Source organism: Aquarana catesbeiana, linkage group LG07 (genome assembly GCF_042186555.1).
Source record: "Aquarana catesbeiana isolate 2022-GZ linkage group LG07, ASM4218655v1, whole genome shotgun sequence".
NCBI lineage: Eukaryota > Metazoa > Chordata > Amphibia > Anura > Ranidae > Aquarana > Aquarana catesbeiana.
Window position 1 is genome coordinate 172,187,517 of NC_133330.1, and position 25,085 is coordinate 172,212,601.

The 25,085-nt window shown below is 43.4% G+C and overlaps 1 protein-coding gene across 1 annotated transcript in view; it reads left to right on the forward strand.

The window, feature by feature from the left end:
* The window catches only part of LG07H1orf21 (linkage group 07 C1orf21 homolog), a 227,449-nt gene that overhangs the window by 168,403 nt on the left and 33,961 nt on the right, over nt 1-25,085 (forward strand). The window contains exon 3 of the mRNA XM_073592875.1: nt 12,944-13,038. Within this exon, the coding sequence (XP_073448976.1) occupies nt 12,944-13,038 (95 nt within the window). The remainder of the gene's footprint in view (nt 1-12,943; nt 13,039-25,085) is intronic.

Consider the following 25,085-nt stretch of genomic DNA (forward strand, 5'->3'; position numbering starts at 1 on the left):
TTTGAGCTTGGACTCTTTTGCTCCTTTTAAGCCACACTCAATATTAAGTGCAGTTTAGCTATGCGCATATTTGGCTTTGTGTGCTCTGCGTGTCTTCTTCATGTGCCTCTTTATTGTGTTCCAAAGGTGGAGTGTGTGTGAGTATGTATGTATGTATGTATTAGTTTTCTGTAACTGATTATAAAGTGTGGGCTGGAGATTGGCTTCAGTTTGTCAGTGTATTTAAATCTGTTAATACATTTAACACTACCCCCTCCCCAAGACTGACAATGCTGCTGTGCCTCCTGTTCTCGTTCCTCCAGAGCTGTGTCATACTAATAGAGGAGGTGTGTTACTGGCCAGATGACCAGGTGCAAACAAAGTAAAAAAAAGAAACAGAAAAGAATACTAATGCAGCCACCAGATCTAATGATTGATGAGCTGCAATATATTACATTTTTGGTTTTGGGTTTAATATTGCTTTAAAGTTTGTTGGACAAAAAACAAAGTGAAGCCCTGTAAGGTATGTTTTTTTGGCAAACAGGTAACAGGCTGCCTTCATAGTTTTTCTGAGAAATATTACTAAAATAATTATTGAATAAGCAAGCACCAATACATAATAACATACAGCATGATACACATGATACACATTTAAGGCGTTTTTAACTTTCTATGCCGTGTACACACGAGCGGAATGTCCAACAGAAAAAGTCAGACGGGAGCTTTTCATCGTCTATTCCGATCATGTGTATGCCTTATTGGACTTTTCATTTCGAAAATTCTGACGGACCTAGAAATAGAACATTTTCTAAATATTTCCGACTGAACCAATTCCTATCGGGAAAACCGATCGTCGGTATGCTGTTCCGACGTGCCAAAAACGATGCATGCTCTGAAGCAAGTACGAGACGGAAGCTATTGGCTACTCGCTATTGAACTTCCTTTTTCTAGTCCCGTTGTATGTGTTGTATGTCACCGCGTTCTTGGTGGTCAGACTTTGGTGTGATCGTGTGTAGGCAAGACAGTTTCAGCGGAATTCCGTCGGAAAAACCTTCAGAGTTTATTCCGGTCGTGTGTACGCGGCATTAGTTCTTAGTATGGAGTCTGGAGAAGACTGATTTACTGTGGCCCTTGCTATAGAGAGCCAGAGCTTTTTGCAGCAATGCTGTTATGTTACCAGACACTACAATAGAATACAAAGAAACACATGTAGTATGAATACTGGAAAAACAATACATCTTTAACTACTTCAAATTAGAAATGTAGGACAAGCAATCTTAAAATTTGCAATATATTGACACATGATTTTTTTTTGCTCATTTGAGAGTCAAAATATGAGATGTGAAACCCATGGTAAAGAACTAGTGGAGGATGACCATTTACTGGTATTAAAAATACATGAGGTCATTTCGGCAAGAAACACTAATGGCAATTGTTTGTATGATCCCAAAACCCCTTTCTGATGATACTTCCTGTGTGAATTATCGGCCTATCTCTCTGTTAAACCTCGATATTAAATTATTAGCAAAAATAATAGCAAAACGCCTCAATAGCATTATAGGAAAATTAATACATAGAGATCAAGTAGGCTTCATGCCAAATAGACAGGCAGGCGATAATATACGCAGGGCAGTGTTATTGGCACATATTGCTAAAAAACGGAAAATCCCTTTATGTTTTCTATCTCTCGATATTAAGAGGGCATTTGACACAGTATCCTGGCAATATATGCAATATTCATTACAAAAATGGGGTTTTGGACCCCACTTTTTAACATGGATCAAAGCATTATATAATAAACCCAAAGCCTATATAAAATATGCTGGATACAAATCTGAAGCCTTTAATATCGAAAGAGGTACCCGACAGGGTTGCCCATTATCTCCCTTATTATTTGCCCTTATACTCGAACCCATGGCCCAATACATCAGAACAAACCAAACTATAACTGGCATTGAAGTAGGAGGTATTATACACAAATTATGTATATTTGCAGACGATATATTACTTTTTCTATCATCACCACAGGTCTCTGGTCCTAACTTAATACCAGCTCTTGATGGATTTGCAGCCCTATCCGGCCTTATGATTAATCCTAAGAAATGCCTAGTGCTTAATATTTCACTCACAAACATGGAATTGATCCCGGCTAGGGCTGCACTCCCATTCACATGGGCAGAAAAATCAATCCCATATCTTGGAATTCATTTAACAGCATCTCATTCTGACTTATTCTCAACCAATTATCCTCCTATATTAAGACAGATCACAAATCTAATAAAACAATGGTCGCAACTTCCTTTATCCTGGATGGGGAAGATTAATGCAATCAAAATGACTATTCTACCCAAATTGCTTTATCTATTCAGAGTCCTCCCTATTCCAATTCCTTCCTATTTTTTGAGAATAGTACAAAAAAGAGCAACTTCGTTTATATGGGGCTCTTCTAAACCACGTATACCTATACACACACTACATCTTCCCAAAAATAAAGGAGGCCTGGGATACCCTAATTTTACTAACTACTACAGAGCAGCACATTTGGCCAGTCTGTCCAAATACCATGCAAAACAGGAAATCCCATTATGGGTATTTATAGAGGCTTCAGAAAATGACCCTCTATTAATATCAATTTTATTATGGCTTGATCCTAAAGACCGCTTTAAAATTCATAATCCCATAACTAAACACTTCTTATCTCTCTGGGATAAACTAAAAACCAAATATCAGTTACAATCTCCACACAATCCTCTCCTTTCTTTTATCAGAAATCCGGCCTTTTATCCGGCATGGATCTACCCAAATTCTTTTAAAGCTTGGACAACATCAGGCATTCAGACACTAAATGACTTCATAGCATCTAAATCATTCCTTTCATTCCCATCGCTTAGAGAAAAATATGATCTACCAAACTCTGAGATATTTAGATATCTCCAAATCAAAAATTTCTATACACCATTCCTAAAGGGGGATACACCATTATCCCAATTATCCATTTTTGAATCAATCTGTACAAAAGATCCATTTGCTAAAGGTACAATTTCATCACTTTATAATCAATTATATGGAGTAGCAAATCTTAATAGACCCTCTTACGTTCAGAGGTGGGAGGAGGACCTGGGACGAACTTTAGAAGACACGGACTGGTCTAACATATGGCTCACATCTAAGTCATCTTCACCCAACATCTTAGCACTGGAGACAAATTATAAAGTCCTAACTCGCTGGTACCTTGTACCCGCTAGAGTGGCAAAATATTCACCTAATACCTCAACTCTTTGTTTTCGAGGATGCCCAGAAATAGGCACATATTTACACATATGGTGGACGTGCCCAGTAATCCAAACCTTCTGGAAGGAAGTCTTCGTGATTGCATCTAAAATATTTAAAAAAATAATACAACCAGATCCATATTTAACTTTACTTAATCTAAAACCGGAATGGTTAACACTCTCTCAATTCAAACTTATGATCCAACTAATAACGGCTGCAAAACAAACAGTGGCCAAGGCATGGAAATCTCCTACATTGGTACTAGCAGAAACAATTCACAGAATGAATAATACAATGTCCCATGCTAAGATGGCAGCCATTGATCAAAATCAAATTCCAAAATTTGAAAAACTTTGGCATCCTTGGATAAAACAACAGTTCCTGTCAAACTTCAATGACTCTGTCCTGTTGCCATGGTAACAGATTAAATGACTTACAGAGACACCCATTCTAAGGCTTCAAAGAGAACTAAAAAGAATAATAAACTGACGAGCGGGACAACCTTGTGGACCATACCTCTACCTTTCAACCCTTTTTCTTCTTTCTCTTTCCTTTTCTCCACCTTACGATTAAAGCTCATTATCAGAATTTATTTGACCTATATACACTCTACTTGTAAACAATATGTATAGTAGGTATAAATCATTTAAATACCTACAAAAGTAACTAAGGAAATGATATATATCTTTAATTTAGGTTTACGTGAACCCAATGTTTAATATTTGAAATTTCATGATATTTACCTATATAAACCCTACTGTAAAACAATGAGCTTACTTTATAGATCCTTGTAAACTTACTTTATGTATCTTTATAACATTGTATACTCAATAAACTTCTTTTGACAAGGAAAAATACATGAGGTCAGGTCAAATTTGAGGAAGATTGACATCAGAAAGGCAGCAGGACCAGACGGGGTGTCAGGCCGTATACTGAGGGGATGTGCAGACCAGTTAGCAGGTGTTTTTACTGATATTTTTAATTTGTCATTGAAGCAGGCTGCAGTACCTTCTTGTGTAGTGGGATAGGAAGATCTGGACAGCTGCACACCGGGATAAGCAGATTAAATTCTTCTTTATTGGTAAAATAAATAGCTATGAGTAAGCACTCTGTATGAGTGTGAAACGCGTCAGCTGTTGAGCTGTATCACTCCAGCGGTGTCTCATGTACCCTATGATCCTATTTTACCAATAAAGAAGAATTCAATCTGCTTATCCCGGTGTGCGGCTGTCCAGATCTTCCTATCCCACTACATTTGTACCAGCAATTGCCAGCACCTGGGGCTCTCTTCCTTCTTCCCGGAGGAGGAATTTCAGCTTGGTCTGTCCGGAGTGGTGGTAACTATCTCTGCAGTACCTTCTTGTTTTAAATCTACTACTATTGTCCCAATACCTAAAAAATCAGCAGTATCATGCTTAAATGATTATCGTTTATTGTCCCGATGTACGTGTTTTACGTCACCGCATTCAGAATGATCGGATTTTCCGACACCTTTGTCTGACCGTGTGTATGCAAGACAAGTTTGAGCCAACATCCGTCGGAAAAAATCCATGGATTTTGTTGTCGGAATGTCTGATCAATGTCCGACCGTGTGTACAGGGCATAACACTATTATTTTGAATACAGGGGTACCACAGGGATGTATGTTAAACCCGGCCTTGTTTACACGCACGACTGTACTCCCATACATGCGTCTAACACTATAGTGAAGTTTACTGATGACACCACTTTAGTGGGACTCATACAAGATCATGATGAGACAGCTTATAGGCAGGAAATTCAACATTTGGTTGAGTGGTGTAGAGAAAATGATTTAATACTCAATACGGCAAAAACTAAAGAAATAATAGTGGATTATAGGAGATCAATCATTGCCCGGTTTGTATAGGTAGTGAGGAGGTGGAAAGGGTGGACACTATTACATTTTTGGGAGTGTATATTACAAGGGAGTTGTCATGGACCTAAATACTTTTTTTCTAGTGAAAAAAGCGCAGCAGAGGCTGTTTTTTCTTCGGAGACTGAAGAAGGCGGGATTGCCCTTAAGGTTTCTGGTCAATTTCTATCATTGTACCATTGAGAGTATTCTTCTCCACTGCGCTGTAGTGTGGTATGCCAGCTGCAGAGCGGAGGATAAGAAGTGTCTGTTTCGTGTGGTGAAAACAGCACAGTGGATCATAGGAACAGAGCTACTGAATTTGGACACAGCATATGCCAGCCGATTAAAAAAGCGGGCAAAAGCTATTAGTATTGATCCAACCCACCCAGGTTACAGTGTGTTTGTCCCATTGCCATCAGGGAAAAGATATAGAAAACTTAAAAGGCACACTAATCGCTTAAAGCATCGTTTTTTTCCCTAGGGCCATATTGTCCATAATCACATCAGGTACAGTGTTTCAGGAATTTTATGTAGAATTCTAATATTCTTTTATATATTTTTAAATAACATTTTATATTTTGATATATTTAAATCGATATGTGGGCATGTGCTAGGAGTATGTATGTGTGGTTTTGTTGAGAAATGTTTTATTGCTGCTGTAAAGCTGTAAAAAAAAATGTTGTATGTATACAATGATAATAAAGTATATTTACATGATAAAAAAATATGTTCATAATAAAGTGCTTAGGTATGCTGGAGGCTGTCATTGGGTATCTAAAAGTGAGCTTAAAGCAGAACTTCAGTCATTTTTTATCTTTCCATCTATTAAATTTTCTGCCCTTGTTTTAACTTTGGATATTTAAAATATTTTTTTCTGCCAGTAAATACCTTATACAGCCCACTTCCTGTTTCTTGTCTGGTAAAATTTTTCACTGTAGGCAAGTAAAGGCGCAAAATTGCTGGGCATTCCTATGTACCCATTATGTAGATGGCAGGAGGTGATAATCAATAAAGTCCATCAAAAGTCTATGTGGGGAAAAAAGGGGACTAAATAAAACGTTCAAACAAGTATTTCAAAGTCCACACTAATGGCTGCCTTCCTGGAAGAGCTGAACCTAAGCCCCAATAATCTGCAAAAAAACACAAGGAGAGGAGGCGCCTCTAAGTGCAGTATTAAAACCAATTTTAATAAAAACTCTGTGCAAACCACTCACATTTTGTAGATTAACATTAAGCATGTAATGTAACTAGAAATCCAGGAGGAGAGGGGTCCGTCAGGTCTGTCACTAACTGGCGCTGGGTCCTGCTGTGCGTGCGGCTGTGCCCGAACACCGCTGAAGCCGGCCGCGGTGATGAGGTTTGATGAAGGAGCGCGGCTACCGTGCTATCGTAGCCTGCACGCTCACGAAACGCGTCGCATTCCAGTGACGTCACAGCTCCGCGCCTGCTTTCCATCAGCGTCTCAGGCCTCGCTTTGGAACCTCATCACCGCGGCCGGCTTCAGCGGTGTTCGGGCACAGCCGCACGCACAGCAGGACCCAGCGCCAGTTAGTGACAGACCTGACGGACCCCTCTCCTCCTGGATTTCTAGTTACATTACATGCTTAATGTTAATCTACAAAATGTGAGTGGTTTGCACAGAGTTTTTATTAAAATTGGTTTTAATACTGCACTTAGAGGCGCCTCCTCTCCTTGTGTTTTCTTGTCTGGTAAAAGCCTAGGCTTATGACATCATGCACAACTCTCTCTCTCCTTGCCAGGAAGGGAGGTGGGATGAGTCATAGGAGGGCCAATGAGAGCTGCAGAGCTGGAGGTGTGTTTCTGTGTAAATCTAGGAAGTGAACAGGCAGCATCTTCAGCTGCCCACAGTTAAAAGGATTGCAGCCAGACTCAGTGGAGGGAGATTTCTGCAGCATATCTGACAAGTGCAGAATCACAGTATATATAAAATAATATGCAAAGTGGTTGGAGGAAAGCTTCAGAATGGCAAAGATGTTATATTACAAATTTTGTGAGCACACTGCAGTTCCTCTTTAAGCTGCTGGACCTCTGAAGTTGATGATTTAGCTCTGTAGGATCCCTCACAATGGTGTACATGATACTAGTGTTTGTTTAATCTTGAAACTGGCAGTGCTGGCAGATCCACATAATTGCCCTCAGAGTAAGATGCATTGCATCCTATGAAATGTCCTGTAGCAAGAGCTCACCAGTCTCTTTTAGCTTGTCAGATCTGAGGGTGCGCCGGGGCGGAGTGAAATGTTTTGGGGGCGTGGCTTGGCTGGAACCCAGGCTGAGGTTGTCATTTCACATATCCACAGGGTCTTGCAGTGATGTGGGGCACATAGGACCTTTTTGTCTCTTGTATCATTGGAGCTGGGATGAGCTCTATCCTTGCCAGCACTCCCAGTGGTGTATTACAGGAGAGGACCTATCTGGAGCCTTGAATGGCACCCCCTATTTGTTGTCTGCTCAGATCTCAGGGTCTCAATTCTAAGTCCTTTCACCATGCCTACTGCCATAGTATGCAAGTGCTGAAAGACATAGTCTAGCACAGTCAGTTAAAAGAAAATAAGAGTTGTAGTAACATTAACCACTTCAGCCCCGGAAGATTTGGCTGCTCAATGACCGGCCATTTTTTGCGATACGGCACTGCGTCGCTTTAACTGACAATTGTGCGGTCGTGCGATGCTGTACCCAAACAAAACTGACGTCCTTTTTTTTCCCCCCACAAATAGAGCTTTCTTTTGGTGGTATTTGATCATCTCTGCATTTTTTATTTTTTGTGCTATAAACAAAAAAAGAGCGACCATTTTTTCCCCAATTTTTTTTTTTTTTTAAAAAGCTAATTTTTTCCTCAGTTTTGGCCGATCTATATTCTTCTACATATTTTTGGCAATAAAAATCGCAATAAGCGTATATTGATTGATTTTGCGCAAAAGTTATACCTTCTACATAATAGAGGAAAGATTTATAGCATTTTATTATTTTTTTACTAGTAATGGTGGTGGTCAGTGGTTTATTTATTTATATCGGAACTGCGACATTGCGGCGGACAGATCAGACACTTGACACATTTTTGGGACCATTGACAATTATACAGCGATCAGTGCTATAAAAAGGCACTGATTACTGTGTAAATGCCACTGGCAGGGAAGGGGTTAACACCGACTAGAGGAGATGACAGATCGTTGTTCCTAGCTTGTAGGAACACAAGATCTGTCCCTCCTCTTCTCACAGAATAGGGATTTGTGTGTTTACACACACGTCTCTGTTCTGGCTCTCGTGCCCGCGATCACGCACGGCACCCCTGCAGTGCAGCGGGCGTACGTGCGCACCTGCTATCCCCGCTTAAAGGGCTAACATGCAACTACGATGGTTTGCGGGAACGTGCCGACCTGCCGCAGTATAACGACGGCGGCTGGTCGGCAAGCGGTTAAAGAATAAGTAAACCCCCACCTTATAAAATGACCCATTCAGTTTAAAATAGAAATGAAAGGCAAAACATTTGTGTACTGTATATATCTATTAAAAAAAATTATAAATACCTTTTTTGTGATCACATACTCTCTGTTCTCAGCTGTATATGGAGCGGGGGAAGGAGAAACTGATCTTCCCAGTGAAAAAAAAAAAAAACTGGCATGTTTTACTATAGTTGATCTGAAAATGACAAATGTCCTTTAAGCTACTGGCAGGATGGTACATGACAATGTTGAGAGAGTGGAGATTTGGGGCGACTGTGTCGCATGTGTTTTGGATTTTGGGAAAGAACAGCTTAAATAATCCAAGATATCATGGCACAGGGGATACCCATAGAGCCATGGAGAATTCTGTTTCATTGCGCTGAAGTACTGGTGGCCCAGTATGAGAGGTCTGTCTTGCCTCATTTATTAAACATGGCTTATGGGTTGATCCTTAGGTATTGGTGTTCACATAAAATTCCTATGGGGAAGCAATGGGTTCTGAAAGTAAATTATGCAGTGTAGAAGAGATGATGCATAGGTGAGAAGATACTTTGAAAAATTTGAAGCTATATGGGGGAAATGGTTAAAATTTAATTATTCAGAAAATTTTACCAAACTGCTGTAAAGTGCAGAGGAAGGAAATACAATAAGTATACATAATCATTGGGTATTTTCCCTCGTTGGCACACTAAGGAGGGCTTTTATTATGGAACTATCAAATGAAATATGGTATCGCTATATAGAGCTGAAAATGTGATCCAGAGGATTGGGATTGGGGTGGAGTCTCTGGTGTTTAGATATGGTCAATTGAAGTGAAGCTACTTAACTGCAAAATATTTGTATGTTTTCTAGATGCTTAAATGGAAAAATAAAAAAGAGGATTAAAACCTTTTTTTAAAAAAATTAAAAGAAAAATAGAAAAGGGGGCCACTACTAAATATAAATGAGGAGAAAAAAAAGTTAGACCTGAAACAGTATATAAAATGTTAACACATACTGCCTGGTGTGATGAACATAACTGGGCTAAAAAGCGTCCCAAAGAAAAGAAGCAGCTGAAGCTGGTAATAATAGATAGGGCATTTGATATTCTATAATTATATGTTGTTATTAACAGAACTGATTCTGTTCTTAAGGACAAATTAGGTTAACTGTTGAGTAGTACAGAAGACCAGCAGATAAGAACATCTGCTGTAAGTAAAACAGCCTTTTCCAAACCCTGAAGAAAGGAGCAAAGTCTGGTACCAGAACCTGAAATAGTACAAAGGATACCAACAAATGACTCCACTTTAAAAAAAACAAAAAACAAAGCTGTATCTGTAGAAACGGTGAAGAGGGAAAATCTGCAAAATATTTGTAAAAATATGTATGAGAAGTGCACACAGTCATATCACAATGAACACTGGGTACAGCCTAAAAGGGCCTGGTTAAAAAGATCCTGCTCACTGTATATACTGCACAAATATGCCACAGGCCTGGCACCCCCAACATATGCCTCCAAAGTTTATTGAAACCCAAAAGGTTTTTCTTCACTATGGATAGAATAGGGTTTGCCCGTTTTGTCTTTTTTTGGTTTTTTTTTGGGGGGGGGGGGGGGGGAGAGATGATTGCCACATTTGGGAGATTTCCCTAAATTTTTTGTCCTATAGGCACAACTTCTACTAATAAAAACTAAATGATAATAATCTAAATTAATCCTTCCTTGAAAGCATGGCAACAAATGTAAACCAAAGCTCAAGTTGCATTTCAACCGCAAAGATATTGCATCAGTCAAATTAACATAAACTGTATAATTAGAGAGCAGTCATATTAACGGTATTGTTCTTTGCATTCAGTTAACTTTTTTTAAAACAATTATTTTTGTTCTTTTATAAAAAAAAAAAAAATAAAAATTCCCCTTATAAAGCAAACTGGTGAGGGACTCTCCTGTCCCTTTACTTTACAAGGAAAATACTGCACTGACCTGCTGACCAGAGGAGAGCGGTATACCTTGTCATTAGAACAGCAGTGTATAGAGGCGTAGCTTGAAGCTTGTGGGCCCCAATGCAAAAGTTGACCCTCCCCCCCCCCCCCCACTACTTCCAACATGCGTGCAGATACATCCACCGCACGCCAAAATACTCAAGGTGGCTTAAGAGTTTTTTTAGTTCCCAGAGCTCCTCTTTACATCCGAGGACAGGGACTACCACTGGAGAAGCAGAGAACAGGGACCCCTGGCAGGTCACTTGGCAGAGCTCCTTTCCCATCCCAGCAATGTATACAGCCCCCCCCCCTCCACTACACAGGGCTGAAATCACATTCCTTAACACACAGTCTCAGTCTTCACAGGGTGTATCTGGCTTTTATGTTGCCCTTCTGACCTGTGCAATTCTCTGGTCGGAACGGCAGGGTAGTTGCAGTAGGCAGATACACCCTGTGCAGATCATGGCTAACTGGCTGTGTTGTAAAGGAATGTGATTTCAGCCCTGCAGAGGAGGTACAGTGTAGAGTGCTGCAATGGGAAAGGAGCTCAGCATCCGGGCATAGTATGCAGGGTGGAGGGGGTGGTCAGGGGGCTTTGAAGGGGGGGGGCAACTTAGATCTGGGAAGGTAAAGCCATGTGACACAAAATATGAAGCCTGCAGCCCTTCAGGGGCCTCCTGAGGAGGTGTTAAGGGATTTGTTTTAGCAATTTCTGAAGGTTTCTCTGTCAGTGTTGGCAGGTGTTGGGGGAAGGTCACCTCCCGGAGGTGTGTGTCTTTTTCCCATTTGTCAGGGAAGTGGGGTAAGTAAACATACCCGGGTGGGGGGTGGGGGGTACAGAGAATCCCAGCTGGTGACTAGGAGACACTGAACAGTGTCATACCTCACCAGTGACATCAGTCCCATCGTGGCTACAGGACGGCACTCTCCTCCTCTTGCCTCGCTGAGCTTGGTTACCTTTCCATGTTGTTAGCACACAGCACAGACACTTCCCCATCCTGGGCTGTTCTCACCTTGTGCTCCTCTCCATTCAGGAAATGGCTCACAGTTTCTCCCCAGCCAATGGGAACAGAGGGGTGTGGACTGTGGAAGGCAAAGTAGAAGCCCAGTGCTGGAGCGTAACTGTGGGGCCCTAGGGAAGATCAGAGCTGGATTTTGTGGAGGATATGATATGACAGGGAGGCTGCAGGGGCCCCCTGGAGCGAGGGGCAGAGTTGCGATTGTGACCCCTGCTACCCCTTATGCTACACCCATGGCAGTGTATAATGACGCTGTCTATGCCTGTGTTATGAAAAGTAATTGACATGGGGCATTCCACATATTTTTTCTAATATGGCTAACTGGAAGTCATTTAAAGTGGTTGTAAACACTTACATATACCCAGTGAAGTAACTGGCCTCAGGTGATACATAGAGATGAAACAAATCCTTCAGCATATGTTGTAACTGTCTATCTGCAGCCCTTTCTTCTCTACAGCTGATTAAAGTGCTGCATTTTAAAGCTTTTCTGAGAGTTCAGAAAAAGGGGGCTCAGCGAGGAGAGTCCCAACAGCTGATTTGAGGGAAGGGGCACACCCCCCTCCACACAGCTCACAGGGACAGGGATGAAGGTGTCAATCAGCTGAAGGTCCCTCCCCTGTCACCATTTTTCTGTTGGTGTCAGGAAAACTTGACAGTGATTCATGCTGATAGCAGAGGAATGAAGCAGCAGACAAAAGTAACACTTATGCCCCGTACACACGGTCGGATTTTCCGATGGAAAATGTCCGATCGGAGCGTGTTGTCGGAAATTCCGACTGTGTGTGGGCTCCATCGGACATTTTCCATCGGATTTTCCGACACACAAAGTTGGAGAGCAGGAGATAAAATTTTCCGACAACAAAATCCGTTGTCGGAAATTCCGATCGTGTGTACACAAATCCGACGGACAAAGTGCCACGCATGCTCAGAATAAATAAAGAGATGAAAGCTATTGGCCACTGCCCCGTTTATAGTCCCGACGTACGTGTTTTACGTCACTGCGTTTAGAACAATCGGATTTTCCGACAACTTTGTGTGACCGTGTGTATGCAAGACAAGTTTGAGCCAACATCCGTCGGAAAAAATCCTAGGATTTTGTTGTCGGAATGTCCGAACAAAGTCCGACCGTGTGTACGGGGCATTAGTGCTCCTGAGAGAAGTAAACACTACAGAGGGAAATGCTTTGCTCATATTTCATGTCTGAGGTATACAGTGACTTTAATGAGGGATGGTCTAAGAGAGCGGATTGCCCAAGTAAGAAGTGAACTGATGGGGTTACAAAACACCCCTCTGTAGACTTCATTCTGAGCAGTTTAATATAAAATCGCTTTGGGTATGGTTTGAATATACTGTAAATAATTATATTTTTCTTACAGATGAATACAGATTCAAACCAGTTGAAGAAGTCAAGTACATGAAAGATGGGGAGGAAGAGGAACAGAAAATAGTAACCAGGAACCAAGAAAACCTGGTAAGTTTTAATTTGTTAAAAGGATATTCCCTTTTAACATGGACACATTATGCCCACCTAAAATGGCCATGTAAAAAGGTAAGTGGATTCAGGACAAAGATCACATTTGTGAGGACCCTTCCTCTTAAACTTATGGATTGCAGAGTTCTTAGGGAACTCCAAAATCAGGATGGGCCCAAGCTGCCACCCCTGCTCTGCCCAAGGTTCTGAAAATGCCAAAAATTACTAAGGAAGGCCTTCAGTGATGTCTGTTAATACAGGGAATGCTTGGCGTTACAGGCTACAAAGGGGCAAGATGCTTTGTACCATTTTAATAAAGTTGTTGGTGGCTTGAGGGCTGGTCCCCTTTTTTGCAATTTTACAAAAACATTCCTAAAGCGAAGAAGGTTATTTTTAAAGCGGCAAATGTCATATTCATTGCATCTTTGTTTACATGTTCAAAGAGCACAATTAAGAAGATTTGCCTGTTCATTGACCAGCATACATCATTGTCTGTTCTTAAGTTGCAATTGTTGCTTGCTGTACCATTCTTCCATTGTCCGTCGAAAATTTACTAGCCTGCCATCCAACATTTGTTGGCGGAAAGTTGGACAACAATTGTCTGAAGGAGCGTACGAACGGTCGGATTTTAGGCAGTCTGTCATCACACAATTCCCTGCCAAAAATCCCATCATGTGTACGAGGCTTTACATGCAGGTGTGTTTAGAGGCTGATGGATAAAACGTAGACGTCCCTAACAGCAGTAAAAACATCCAGTGTGCATGAGGCCTTAGGTGATTGGACACTGGCAAAAAAAAGAAAGCTGCAAGAACATCCTATCGAACCCCTCCAATTCCCAGCTAACTTCAGTTGTTGCTAGTATCCTAATGTGATGGACTTCTTAAGAGAAGCTTACCTCTTTTATGTGGATGTTTTTGCTTATTCTTTTATCAAAGTATATACCTGGACCCTGCTACAATGAAGATGCAGAGCTGACTTGTAACGTTGATTAAGTACTGGATCTTGTAAGGGTACTCACCTTTTGTGTGTGAAGCATAGTGTTGAGTTAGCTGCAGGTTGCTATACAGATACAGGGTTGTGGTCTGCCAGTGGCAGAGTCCTGTCCTTGAAGACCCCTTAAGGAGTATGCCCTTTTGCAAAGGGTGAAGCAAGGATGGGGTCTCGTCCCTTAAATCCTGCTTGGGGTGGAGACCTTTGTCATATTATGTGCAGGGCTCACCCCCACCTAAATGCCATCCCAGTGTACCTATATCTAGACTAGAGAGGACTTTAAGAGGTGTGACGTAGCCATGGATAGGAGTGTCAGCCATTTAAAATAGGTGCCATTTTTCCCTACAGTGTGGCGCAAGTCTATTGCGTCAGCTGCTACTGCGAGGCCCCCTTTTTCAGTCACTTCACTGTGCATGTGAAGTGACTGAATGTGGGCACACTTCCCTTGGTCAGCGATGTTTTGATGCCTGCCTAGTGCCTAGCACAGAAGGCTTCATCTTTCCTCGCCACAGCTGCAGAGATTCCTCCGGGAACATTTTTTTGCACTGCACAAGGCAGATCACAAGTGCAGGAACACTGTGTGCTATTGGGTTAAGGCTTGTCCCAGATGTGGTAATTCAGGGTCTCTGATACACCTATTGTGGCGCTGGCCTAAGCTCCAGAGGTATTGGGCGGAGGTTGTGTGCACTGGCCTAAGTTGACTTTTCTGTGCTTAAGCCACCAGTGCGCTGCTTGCGCCGTAGGCATATTGCCCTTCAGTAGACTTCCCCGCACACTCTGACCCTTTCTCACTGAATACTTGATGTCAATAAGTGTATTTCTTATGAGACCTACTTTTTTTTTTCTCAGGAACTCATTAAAGAGGTTTGATGCAATTTGGTCACCTTGGTTAGATCATATGAGTTTGGGATTTAGTTAATTTTCAACCCCTTTTTAAAGTGATTGTACAGTGTCTGTTTTTTTCTTTAAAAATAACAAACATGTTATACTTACCTGCCCTGTGCAGTGGATTTGCACAGAGCAGCCTGGATCCTCCTCTTCTCGGGTCCCTCTTTGGTGCTCCTGGCCCCTCCCTTCTGTTGCGTGCCCCCACAGCAAGCAGCTTGCTATGGGGGCACCCGAGCCGATCCGCAGCTCCCTGTGTCTATTCAGACACGGAGCTGTGGCCTGGCCCCGCCCCCTTTCTCTCCTTATTGGCTGACTGACTTTGACAGTAAGAGAATAAGAGAATTTACTGCATCTGGGACATCTGTTACGGACTCAGGCAGACCCCTAATCCTAAAATTAAGCCTTCTGGACCGGTTCTCCAGGTCATCGATTTTTGCCATCCCTCTAGTTGGTTATGCCTTTCCTGAAAGCGATCAGTGTTTTGATTAACTCGGTCGACAGTGACGTCAACTTTGTTTTCAATGCGGGATCCTAGGAGTTGGAGATCCGCTTTAATATCAGAGGTGATTCTGGATGCAGTCTGAGCGAAGCCCCTATCCAGCATTTCTGCAAATTTTGAGAATATAAGTGTAATGTCATGGGGCTGTGAGGTGTGCTGGCCTGTCTCCTGGTATGATACATTAGGCCTGGGAAAGTGGGCTCCTGAGGGGGACATGAGCATATGCATGTCATCCAGGGTCTGGTTCAGGAGGGATACTGTGGTGGCTGGTGACAGTAGGCCTCTGCTTGTGGTGGGTGATGGGGCCCCTCCACATACCTCCTCATGCAGTGTGTCCCACCAGGGAGAGGAGCCTGAGATCCCTGTGTGAGCCTCGTGAGGTGGCCGGTCCACCGCCATCTTGGAAATTTCGGCTGCTCCCGGGAGTGCTGCAAACTGCACTTTAAAACCTCTCCTTGCTGCCCCCACTTGTATTAAAACGTCCCCCAATGTGTACCGAATCCTCCTGTCCTGGTCTGGAGCTGCGGGGGTCAATTTATCCGCTACAGTGTGCGTGGAATGCACGGAACGGGACGGAGCTCCGTGATCAGGCTGCCATCTCACAGAGCGCTGTGCATGCGCCTCAAGTCTGGGAATTTTAAGTAATACTCCATGAGGCATATCCTGTCTATCCCTCAGTCTGGTCTATACCAGCATGTGGCCTTGAGTACCATCAAAGTTCCCTTGGCAGAAAAAAAACACTAATATCATAGGCGTGCGCAGGGGGTGTGCCGAGTGTGCCTGGGCACACCCTACTCACCTCCTGCGGGCACACCCTACTCACCTCCTGCAAGTTACATACTTGCAAACAGCAGTGACCGTCCCGCCACAGCTCAGTCCTGGGATCATGGCTGTGAAGACAACAGCAGTGTCATTGCTTGTAGTGTATGCATTTAGAAGCTTCCAATCTCGTTTTTCCATCTCCCCAAGTCTCCTGTGTATGTTCGATCTGTGCCCTCATTCACTAGATCCCCCCCCCTTATCCACAATTCCGTCTGCCCAGAGAACATGGAGGCGAGGCACTGCTACTGCCAGGTGCTGCTGACGCTGTGCAGGGAAGGGGGTGAGCTGAGCTGATGTTCTAGGAAAAGTCCATTTGGAGAGGTAAGCTGGCAGTTTCACATGAGGACTAATCAGGAGGATTTGTTTGCAGTGTGATGAGAATGATTAAGCTAATACAGAGTGTGTATGGGGGAGTCGGCTGAGTCTTCAGACCTGCTCACAGCTAATGTGCGAAGCTGGCACATATCACTATATAAACAACCCCCATACTCTGTGTAAGTCCAGATAAAGTGAAGAAACTATATAACCATTCAATTTTACCCTGTCTTCTCCAAACTCTGTACAACATGTAAATTCCCCACATAAACTAAACACTCTATATACAAGTTAACTGTCCTCAATATACAGAGCAGAGCACAGTGTTCACAATTATTTACATGGTAGTGCAATTTTATGAACACTGATTATTTAGAGAATTTATTTTTTTTATTGAGATTTTTTTTTTTTTTGCATCTACTCAGGCTTTTTTCACACGTGTGGTTTTCATGCATTACGTGTAGGGCAGTCCATTAATTTCAATGAGCTGCCCTACGCACGAGCAACATAGAAAAGAAGTCCTGAATCTTTTCCAAAAGTGTGCGGCACCCTGTAGTTTGGTCCACGTGTTTGCAGATACGTGGAGGTGCCATTAACAAATAATAGCACTGCTGCACATCTGCTTAAGGACAGCACATTTCTTTGCATGTTGGGAGGGCATGCAATTTTGCATGCAATACCCACACGCATAGATGTGAGCTTAGCCTTAGAGTGTTTAGTTTGTGTCAGGAATTTACACTTTGGATTGTACAGAATTTGGATCAATACAGGGTTAAATTGAATGGTCATAAATTAACTTCACATTATCTGGACACAACATACACAAAGTGCTTTCTTTTAAAACATACAAATACTGCTCGTTTCATTCCCTCCACACTCCTTCTGTACATCTGTACATACCACTCACTGCCATACCTGCCACACTCCTCTCCTGTACATACTGCCCACTGTCATACCCCCCACACTCCTCTCCTGTACATACCACTCACTGTCATACCCCCCACACTCCTCTCCTGTACATACTGCCCACTGTCATACCCCCCACACTCCTCTCCTGTACATGCTGCCCACTGTCATACCCCCCACACTCCTCTCCTGTACATGCTGCCCACTGTCATACCCCCCACACTCCTCTCCTGTACATACTGCCCACTGTCATACCCCCACACTCCTCTCCTGTACATACTGCCCACTGTCATACCCCCCACACTCCTCTCCTGTACATACTGCCTACTGTCATACCCCCCACACTTCTCTTCTATACATACTGCCCCAAGTCATACCTTCCATACTACCCCAAGTCATACCCTCCACACTCCTCTACATACTGCCCACTGTCATACCCCCCACACTCGTCTCCTGTACATACTGCACCCATCATACCCTCCACACTCGTCTCCTGTACATACTGCCCACTGTCATACCCTCCACACTTGTCTCCTGTACATACTTCTCACTGTCACACCCTCCACACTTGTCTCTTGTACATACCGCTCACCGTCATACTCTCCACACTCGTCTCCTGTACATACTGCCCACTGTCATACCCTCCACACTTGTCTCCTGTACATACTTCTCACTGTCACACCCTCCACACTTGTCTCTTGTACATACCGCTCACCGTCACACTCTCCACACTCGTCTCCTGTACATACTGCCCACTGTCATACCCTCCACACTTGTTTCCTGTGCATACTTCTCACTGTCACACTCTCCACACTCGTCTCCTGTACATACTTTTCACCGTCACACTCTCCACACTCATCTCCTGTACATACTTCTCACCGTCACACTCTCCACACTTGTCTCCTGTACATACCGCTCATTGTCATACCCTCCACATTTTGCACTTTTCTTTCACTGTGCCGGCAGGGAGATGGGAATGACCTCCCAATGAGTGGCTCTGCTTATAAGAGAAGTGTGGAAGTACTTCTGACATTTTAAAATGTTTGTTTACTTATAATAATAATAATTATATATTATACACACATACACACACACACACACATACACGTGTGTTTGAGCTTTGGGGTGCACACCCTAATGCAATAGGCTGCGCACACCTATGACTCATATAGAGACGTCAATCAAAAAACGCAAACCAGAAGGGATTTTTTTCCTGCCTCTAAACGCTGAGCTTAAAATATGCCTCTGAACATCCTAATGTGCATGGATAAGATAACATTGAGCTGCTTCTACAGGCAAAACACAAAACTTATGTAGAAGCAGCATTTTTTAAACCAGCATGCATGAACCCATAAGCTCAAACCTCATATATTTTTCCACAACTTTGGCAGTGAAATCAAAGGAAGGACTTTTACCTGCTGATCAGGATGCCTAATTGCCAAACATGACTTAGATTGTTCACAACCAGGGTTTTTTTTCTCAGAGAATAGGTGCAGGAACTCACCCTCTGTCCAACTCTCCGCCCCAACCATGCCCAAACTCCGCCCCAACCACACCCAAATCCTGGCCCCAGCCACACCTTTTTTAGAGGAGAGAATTACAGCGGCATCAAAAATTGTAATGAGTTAAAGCAGAACTCCGGACAAAATTTTTTTTCCATGTCCTTGTTGCTGATCTCCTACCTTCACCCACTTTGCCATCCATGTTCTTCTGAGCTCTGTAGTTCCTCTGTAATTTGCTGCGGAAGGGGTCTCGCAGCACCCCGTCTGTGCCGCCCATAGAGGAGGTGTCCTCCTTCTCCTCTCTCCTCCCTCCTCCTCCTCTGCTCCCTGACAGTCACCACCTCCACTCCGTCCCCTCCACTCTATCTCCGCCCTTCCCCACCGCCGCACGGCTGCTCTCTCCGTGCAGAAAGGGGATGATTATCATCAGTAATCCCTTGTATGACACAGCAGGGATCTCCTGCGTTGTCCGGTATAGTATACGAGATAGTATATATATTAGCATACGTCCGCCTTTATAGGAGGAGTATGCTGTCAATCATAATAACAGCGGGGCATCAGCACTCGGCGTTCTCGTATACTATGCCAGACACCGCGGGAGACCCCTGCTGTGTCATACAAGGGATTACTGATGATAATCATCCCTGCTCTGCACTGGTGTTGCCCAACATGGTGGTCCCTGACATGCTGGTCCCATGGTGGTCCCTGACATGCTGGTCCCATGGTGGTCCCTGACATGTTGGTCCCATGGTGGTCCCTGACATGTTGGTCCCATGGTGGTCCCTGACATGCTGGTCCCTGACATGCCGGTCCCATGGTGGTCCCTGACAAGTGGCACTGGCGGTCCCTGACGGGTGGTCTCTGACATGGTGGTCCTTGACAAGTGGCACTCATGGTCCCTGACATGGTGGTCCCTGACAAGCGGCACTGATGGTCCCTGAAATTCGGCACTGGTGGTCCTAGACATGGTGGTCCTTGACATGGTGGTCCCTGATGAGCGGCACTGGTGGTCCTTGACCTGGTGGTCCCTGTCATTCGGCACTGGTGGCCCCTGGCTGGTGGTCCCTGACATTTGGCACTGGTGGTCCCTGATATTCGGCACTGGTGGACACTGATAAGCTGCACTGGTTTGCATTTATATTAAATGTATTAATTTAATTTAAATGTATTTATTAAATGCATTACATTAATATTATATTAATATGCATTTATATTAAAATGCTTTGCATTCATAAGGCTGTAACTTATCATACTGTATGTTACATATGGCTTGCTGGCTGCTGAATGAGGGATGTGATTTATGTTGAAGTGGTTGAGTTCACATTTACATGTACAAGCCTAGTGTACCTCCCACATTCACTCCAATCCCAAGGATTCATGGGAAATGTAAGCTGATTACAGTTAGAGAGAGAGAAGAGGATATGATACAATCACTCTTCTAAGAGATCCTCCCTGCCAGAAAAGATGATGCATTTTTTGAATCACAAAGCTGACTTCTTGAAAATTCAATCAGACATATCTCTTAAATGGTAAGAAATTTCACAAATGTAATAACTGTTTAGTGTTTTGTGTGGGTGGAGTGTACTAATGGGGGTTTTTTTGAAAATCCCTGAGTTCTGCTTTAAGGCTTAGAACTGTGTATCATAGTTACATAGTAGGTGAGGTTGAAAAAAAGACACAAGTCCAAACTATGTGTGTGATTATATGTCAGTATTACATTGTATATCCCTGTATGTTGCGGTAGTTCAGGTGCTTATCTAATAGTTTCTTGAAACTATCGATGCTCCCTGCTTAGACCACCTCCTGTGGAAGGGAATTCCACATCCTTGCTGCTCTTACAGTAAAGAACTCTCTACGTAGTTTAAGGTTAAACCTCTCTTCTTCTCATTTAAAGAGTGGCCACGCGTCTTGTTAAACTCCCCTTCCGCGAAAAAGTTTTATCCCTATTGTGGGGTCACCAGTACAGTATTTATAATTTGAAATCATATCCCCTCTTAAGCGTCTCTTCTCCAGAGAGAATAAGTTCAGTGCTTGCAACCTTTCCTCATAACTAATATCCTCCAGACCCTTTTTTAGCTTTGTTGCCCTTCTTTGTACTCGCTCCATTTCCAGTACATCCTTCCTAAGGACTGGTGCCCAGAACTGGACAGCATACTCTAGGTGCGGCCGGACCAGAGTCTTGCATAGCAGGAGAATTATCGTTTTATCTCTGGAGTTGATCCCCTTTTCAATGCATGCCAAAATTCTGTTTGTATCACATAAGGCGAATCCCCAAAAATCCTCCCAGCTCTCCTCTCATCACAACCACCCCCCCAGCTCTCCTCTCATCACAATTCCCCCCCAGCTCTCTTTATAAACCCCCCCGGCTCTCCTCTCATCGTAAATCCCCTCGGCTCCCCTCTCTGTACAAATCCCCATCGGCTCCCCTCTCTGTACAAATCCCCCCGGTTCCCCTCTCTGTACAAATCCCCCCGGTTCCCCTCTCTGTACAAATCCCCTGGCTCCCCTCTCTGTACAAATCCCCCCGGCTCCCCTCTCTGTACAAATCCCCCCGGCTCCCCTCTCTGTACAAATCCCCCCGGCTCCCCTCTCTGTACAAATCCCCCCGGCTCCCCTCTCTGTACAAATCCCCCCTGGCTCCCCTCTCTGTACAAATCCCCCCAGCTCCCCTCTCTGTACAAATCCCCCCGGCTCCCCTCTCTGTACAAATCCCCCTCGGCTCCCCTCTCTGTACAAATCCCCCCCCGGCTCCCCTCTCTGTACAAATCCCCCCGGCTCCCCTCTCTGTACAAATCCCCCCGGCTCCCCTCTCTGTACAAATCCCCCCGGCTCCCCTCTCTGTACAAATCCCCCCGGCTCCCCTCTCTGTACAAATACCCTCGGCTCCCCTCTCTGTACAAATCCCCCCAGCTCCCCTCTCTGTACAAATCCCCCCTCTGTACAAATCTCCCAGCTTTCCTAGAAGAAACTTGATGGTATCCCTATCTGAGACAAGGTTTCTGTTGAAAAGGGCCAAACCTAAGCGGTCAACCGCTTTTTCCGCGTCAACTACCAAGAGGCAAAGGGGAGTTTAGTCCCTCTTATAGTGCATCAAGGTCAAAGCATTAATTTTATTGTCCTTTGCCTGTCTAGAAGGAACAAACCCTGCTCAATCTAGGTGTATAAGCGATGGAATTAAAGGTCTTAACCGCACTGCGATAATTTTAGAATAAATCTTTCAAATCTATATATATATATAAGTGAAATTGGACGGTAACTAGAAAACAGAGAGTGGTCTTTCCCTGCTTTAGTTATTATCCTTAGGTGGGCATCCTGAGGCTGCCTAGTGAATGCACATGATTCGGACACTGAATTATAAGTACGTAACAAAATTGGGGAAAACTGATCTTGCAGTTTCTTATAGAAAAAAAAGCCCTGTAAATCCATCTGGTCCAGATTCCACTTAATATATAATGCATAAACCACAAATCATTCAAAATGTGTGTATTTTACATATATATTATTGCAAAATTATGAAAAATAAATATATATAATTATACATACAGTGGGGACAGAAAGTATTCAGACCCCCTTAAATTTTTCACTCTGTTATATTGCAGCCATTTGCTAAAATCATGTAAGTTCATAAAAAAAACACAGAATTGTTGACATTTTTTCAGATTTATTAAAAAAGAAAAACTGAAATATCACATGGTATTCAGACCCTTTACTCAGCATTTAGTAGAAGCACCCTTTTGATCTAATACAGCCATGAGTCTTTTTGGGAAATATGCAAGTTTTTCACACCTGGATTTGGGGATCCTCTGCCATTCCTCCTTGCAGATCCTCTCCAGTTCTGTCTGGTTGGATGGTAAACGTTGGTGGACAGCCATTTTTAGGTCTCTCCAGAGATGCTCAATTGGGTTTAAGTCAGGGCTCTGGCTGGGTCATTCAAGAACAGTCACGGAGTTGTTGTGAAGCCACTCCTTCGTTATTTTAGCTGTGTGCTTAGGGTCATTGTCTTGTTGGAAGGTAAACCTATGGCCCAGTCTGAGGTCCTGAGCACTCTGGAGAAGGTTTTTGTCCAGGATATCCCTGTACTTGGCCGCATTCATCTTTCCCTCGATTGCAACCAGTCGTCCTGTCCCTGCAGCTGAAAAACACCTCCACAGCATGATGCTGCCCTGCCATGCTTCACTGTTGGGACTGTATTGGACAGGTGATGAGCAGTGCCTGGTTTTCTCCACACATACCGCTTAGAATTAAGGCCAAAAAGTTCTTTCTCAGACCAAAGAATCTTATTTCTCACCATCTTGGAGTCCTTCAGGTGTTTTTAGCAAACTCCATGCGGGCTTTCATGTGTCTTGCACTGAGGAGAGGATTCCGTCGGGCCACTCTGCCATAAAGCCCCGACTGGTGGAGGGCTGCAGTGATGGCTGACTTTATACAACTTTCTCCCATCTCTCAACTGCATCTCTGGAGCTCAACCACAGTGATCTTTGGGTTCTTCTTTACCTCTCTCACCAAGGCTCTTCTCCCCCGATAGCTCAGTTTGGCCGGACGGCCAGCTCTAGGAAGGGTTCTGGTCGTCCCAAACGTCTTCCATTTAAGGATTATGGAGGCCACTGTGCTCTTAGAAACCTTAAGTGCAGCAGAAATTTTTTTGTAACCTTGGCCAGATCTGTGCCTTGCCACAATTCTGTCTCTGAGCTCTTCAGGCAGTTCCTTTGACCTCATGATTCTCATTTGCTCTGACATGCACTGCGAACAGAAAGGTCTTATATAGACAGGTGTGTGGCTTTCCTAATCAAGTCCAATCAGTATAATCAAACATAGCTGGACTCAAATGAAGGTGTAGAACCATCTCAAGTATGATCAGAAGAAATGGACAGCACCTGAGTTAAATATATGAGTGTCACAGCAAAGGGTCTGAATACTTAGGACCATGTTATATTTCAGTTTTTCTTTTTTTAATAAATCTGCAAAAATGTCAACAATTCTGTGTTTTTCTGTCAATATGGGGTGCTGTGTGTACATTAATGAGGAAAAAATGAACTTAAATGATTTTAGAAAATGGCTGCAATATAACAAAGAGTTACAAATTTAAGGGTATATATAGTGTGTATATATAATGTATACATTTTTTATATATATAAATAAAACCTTAGGCCCAGGTTCACACTGACAGCGGGAATGAAATCGTGCAAGTTCAACTGAACTCTCACGATTTCATATCCACATGTCAGTCCCGACTTCGGGGGTGATTTCAGAGACATCTGTGTGGGTTTCTGCACAGATGTCTATTGAAATGGCACCCCGAAGTCACCGAAAGTAGTACAGAAACTACTTTTGGTAATCGGTGTGGCGTCGTGCCGCTTTGGCATGCGATTTGACACGTCAAATCGCATGCCAAATAGCTGCAATGTGAACCTAGGCTTACTGCTGGGGACTGGAGGAGAGGCTAACATCCCAATCTGTAAATTATGAAGTGAAAGAAAAAATTACTTCCTGTTTAAAGCTATTTTAGACCTCTATGTGTGTATGAGGTCCATCTCAGAAGGTGAGGGTACATCTATAGAGCGGCAGATCTTTGTGAAGTATACACCAGGGGATGCGCTGATCTTTCCATTGAAGGGTGAATTTTGTGTGAAGATTCACTTGTAGATGGATAGACTTTGGGCATTTATATCTATACACTTGTAGCAATAACTCACGGTGGAGCTGCTGGATTAAAGCTGGCTGTTACCGTCACCTTCGTTACCTCAATTTCACCAGAACTGGGTCTAGGGTCCCGTTGAGCTTAATACCAGACAATGTAGGCACTGGACACTTGAGTATCTTTTCCAAGGTTTTAATAAAGAGTAACTGAAGGAAGTAGCAGGAAAGAGGTAGAAGAAGAGCTGCAGGGAAGTTCAAATACCTTTTCTTAGTGTAGTATTAGGAATTTAAATCTTGTAGATGAATGTGCTCTCCTTTTAGAGTTGAATCTTTGCCCGCCCGGATAGGTTTCTCTCACTAACCTAGCAGCCGATACGCAGCACGAACAAAAGTCTCTGCCACAGACTTGAATGTAATAGAAACCCGTACGATCCTTTGCCACAGGATGTAATGGTTTACGATGAACAGCAAACACAGCACTAGAACCT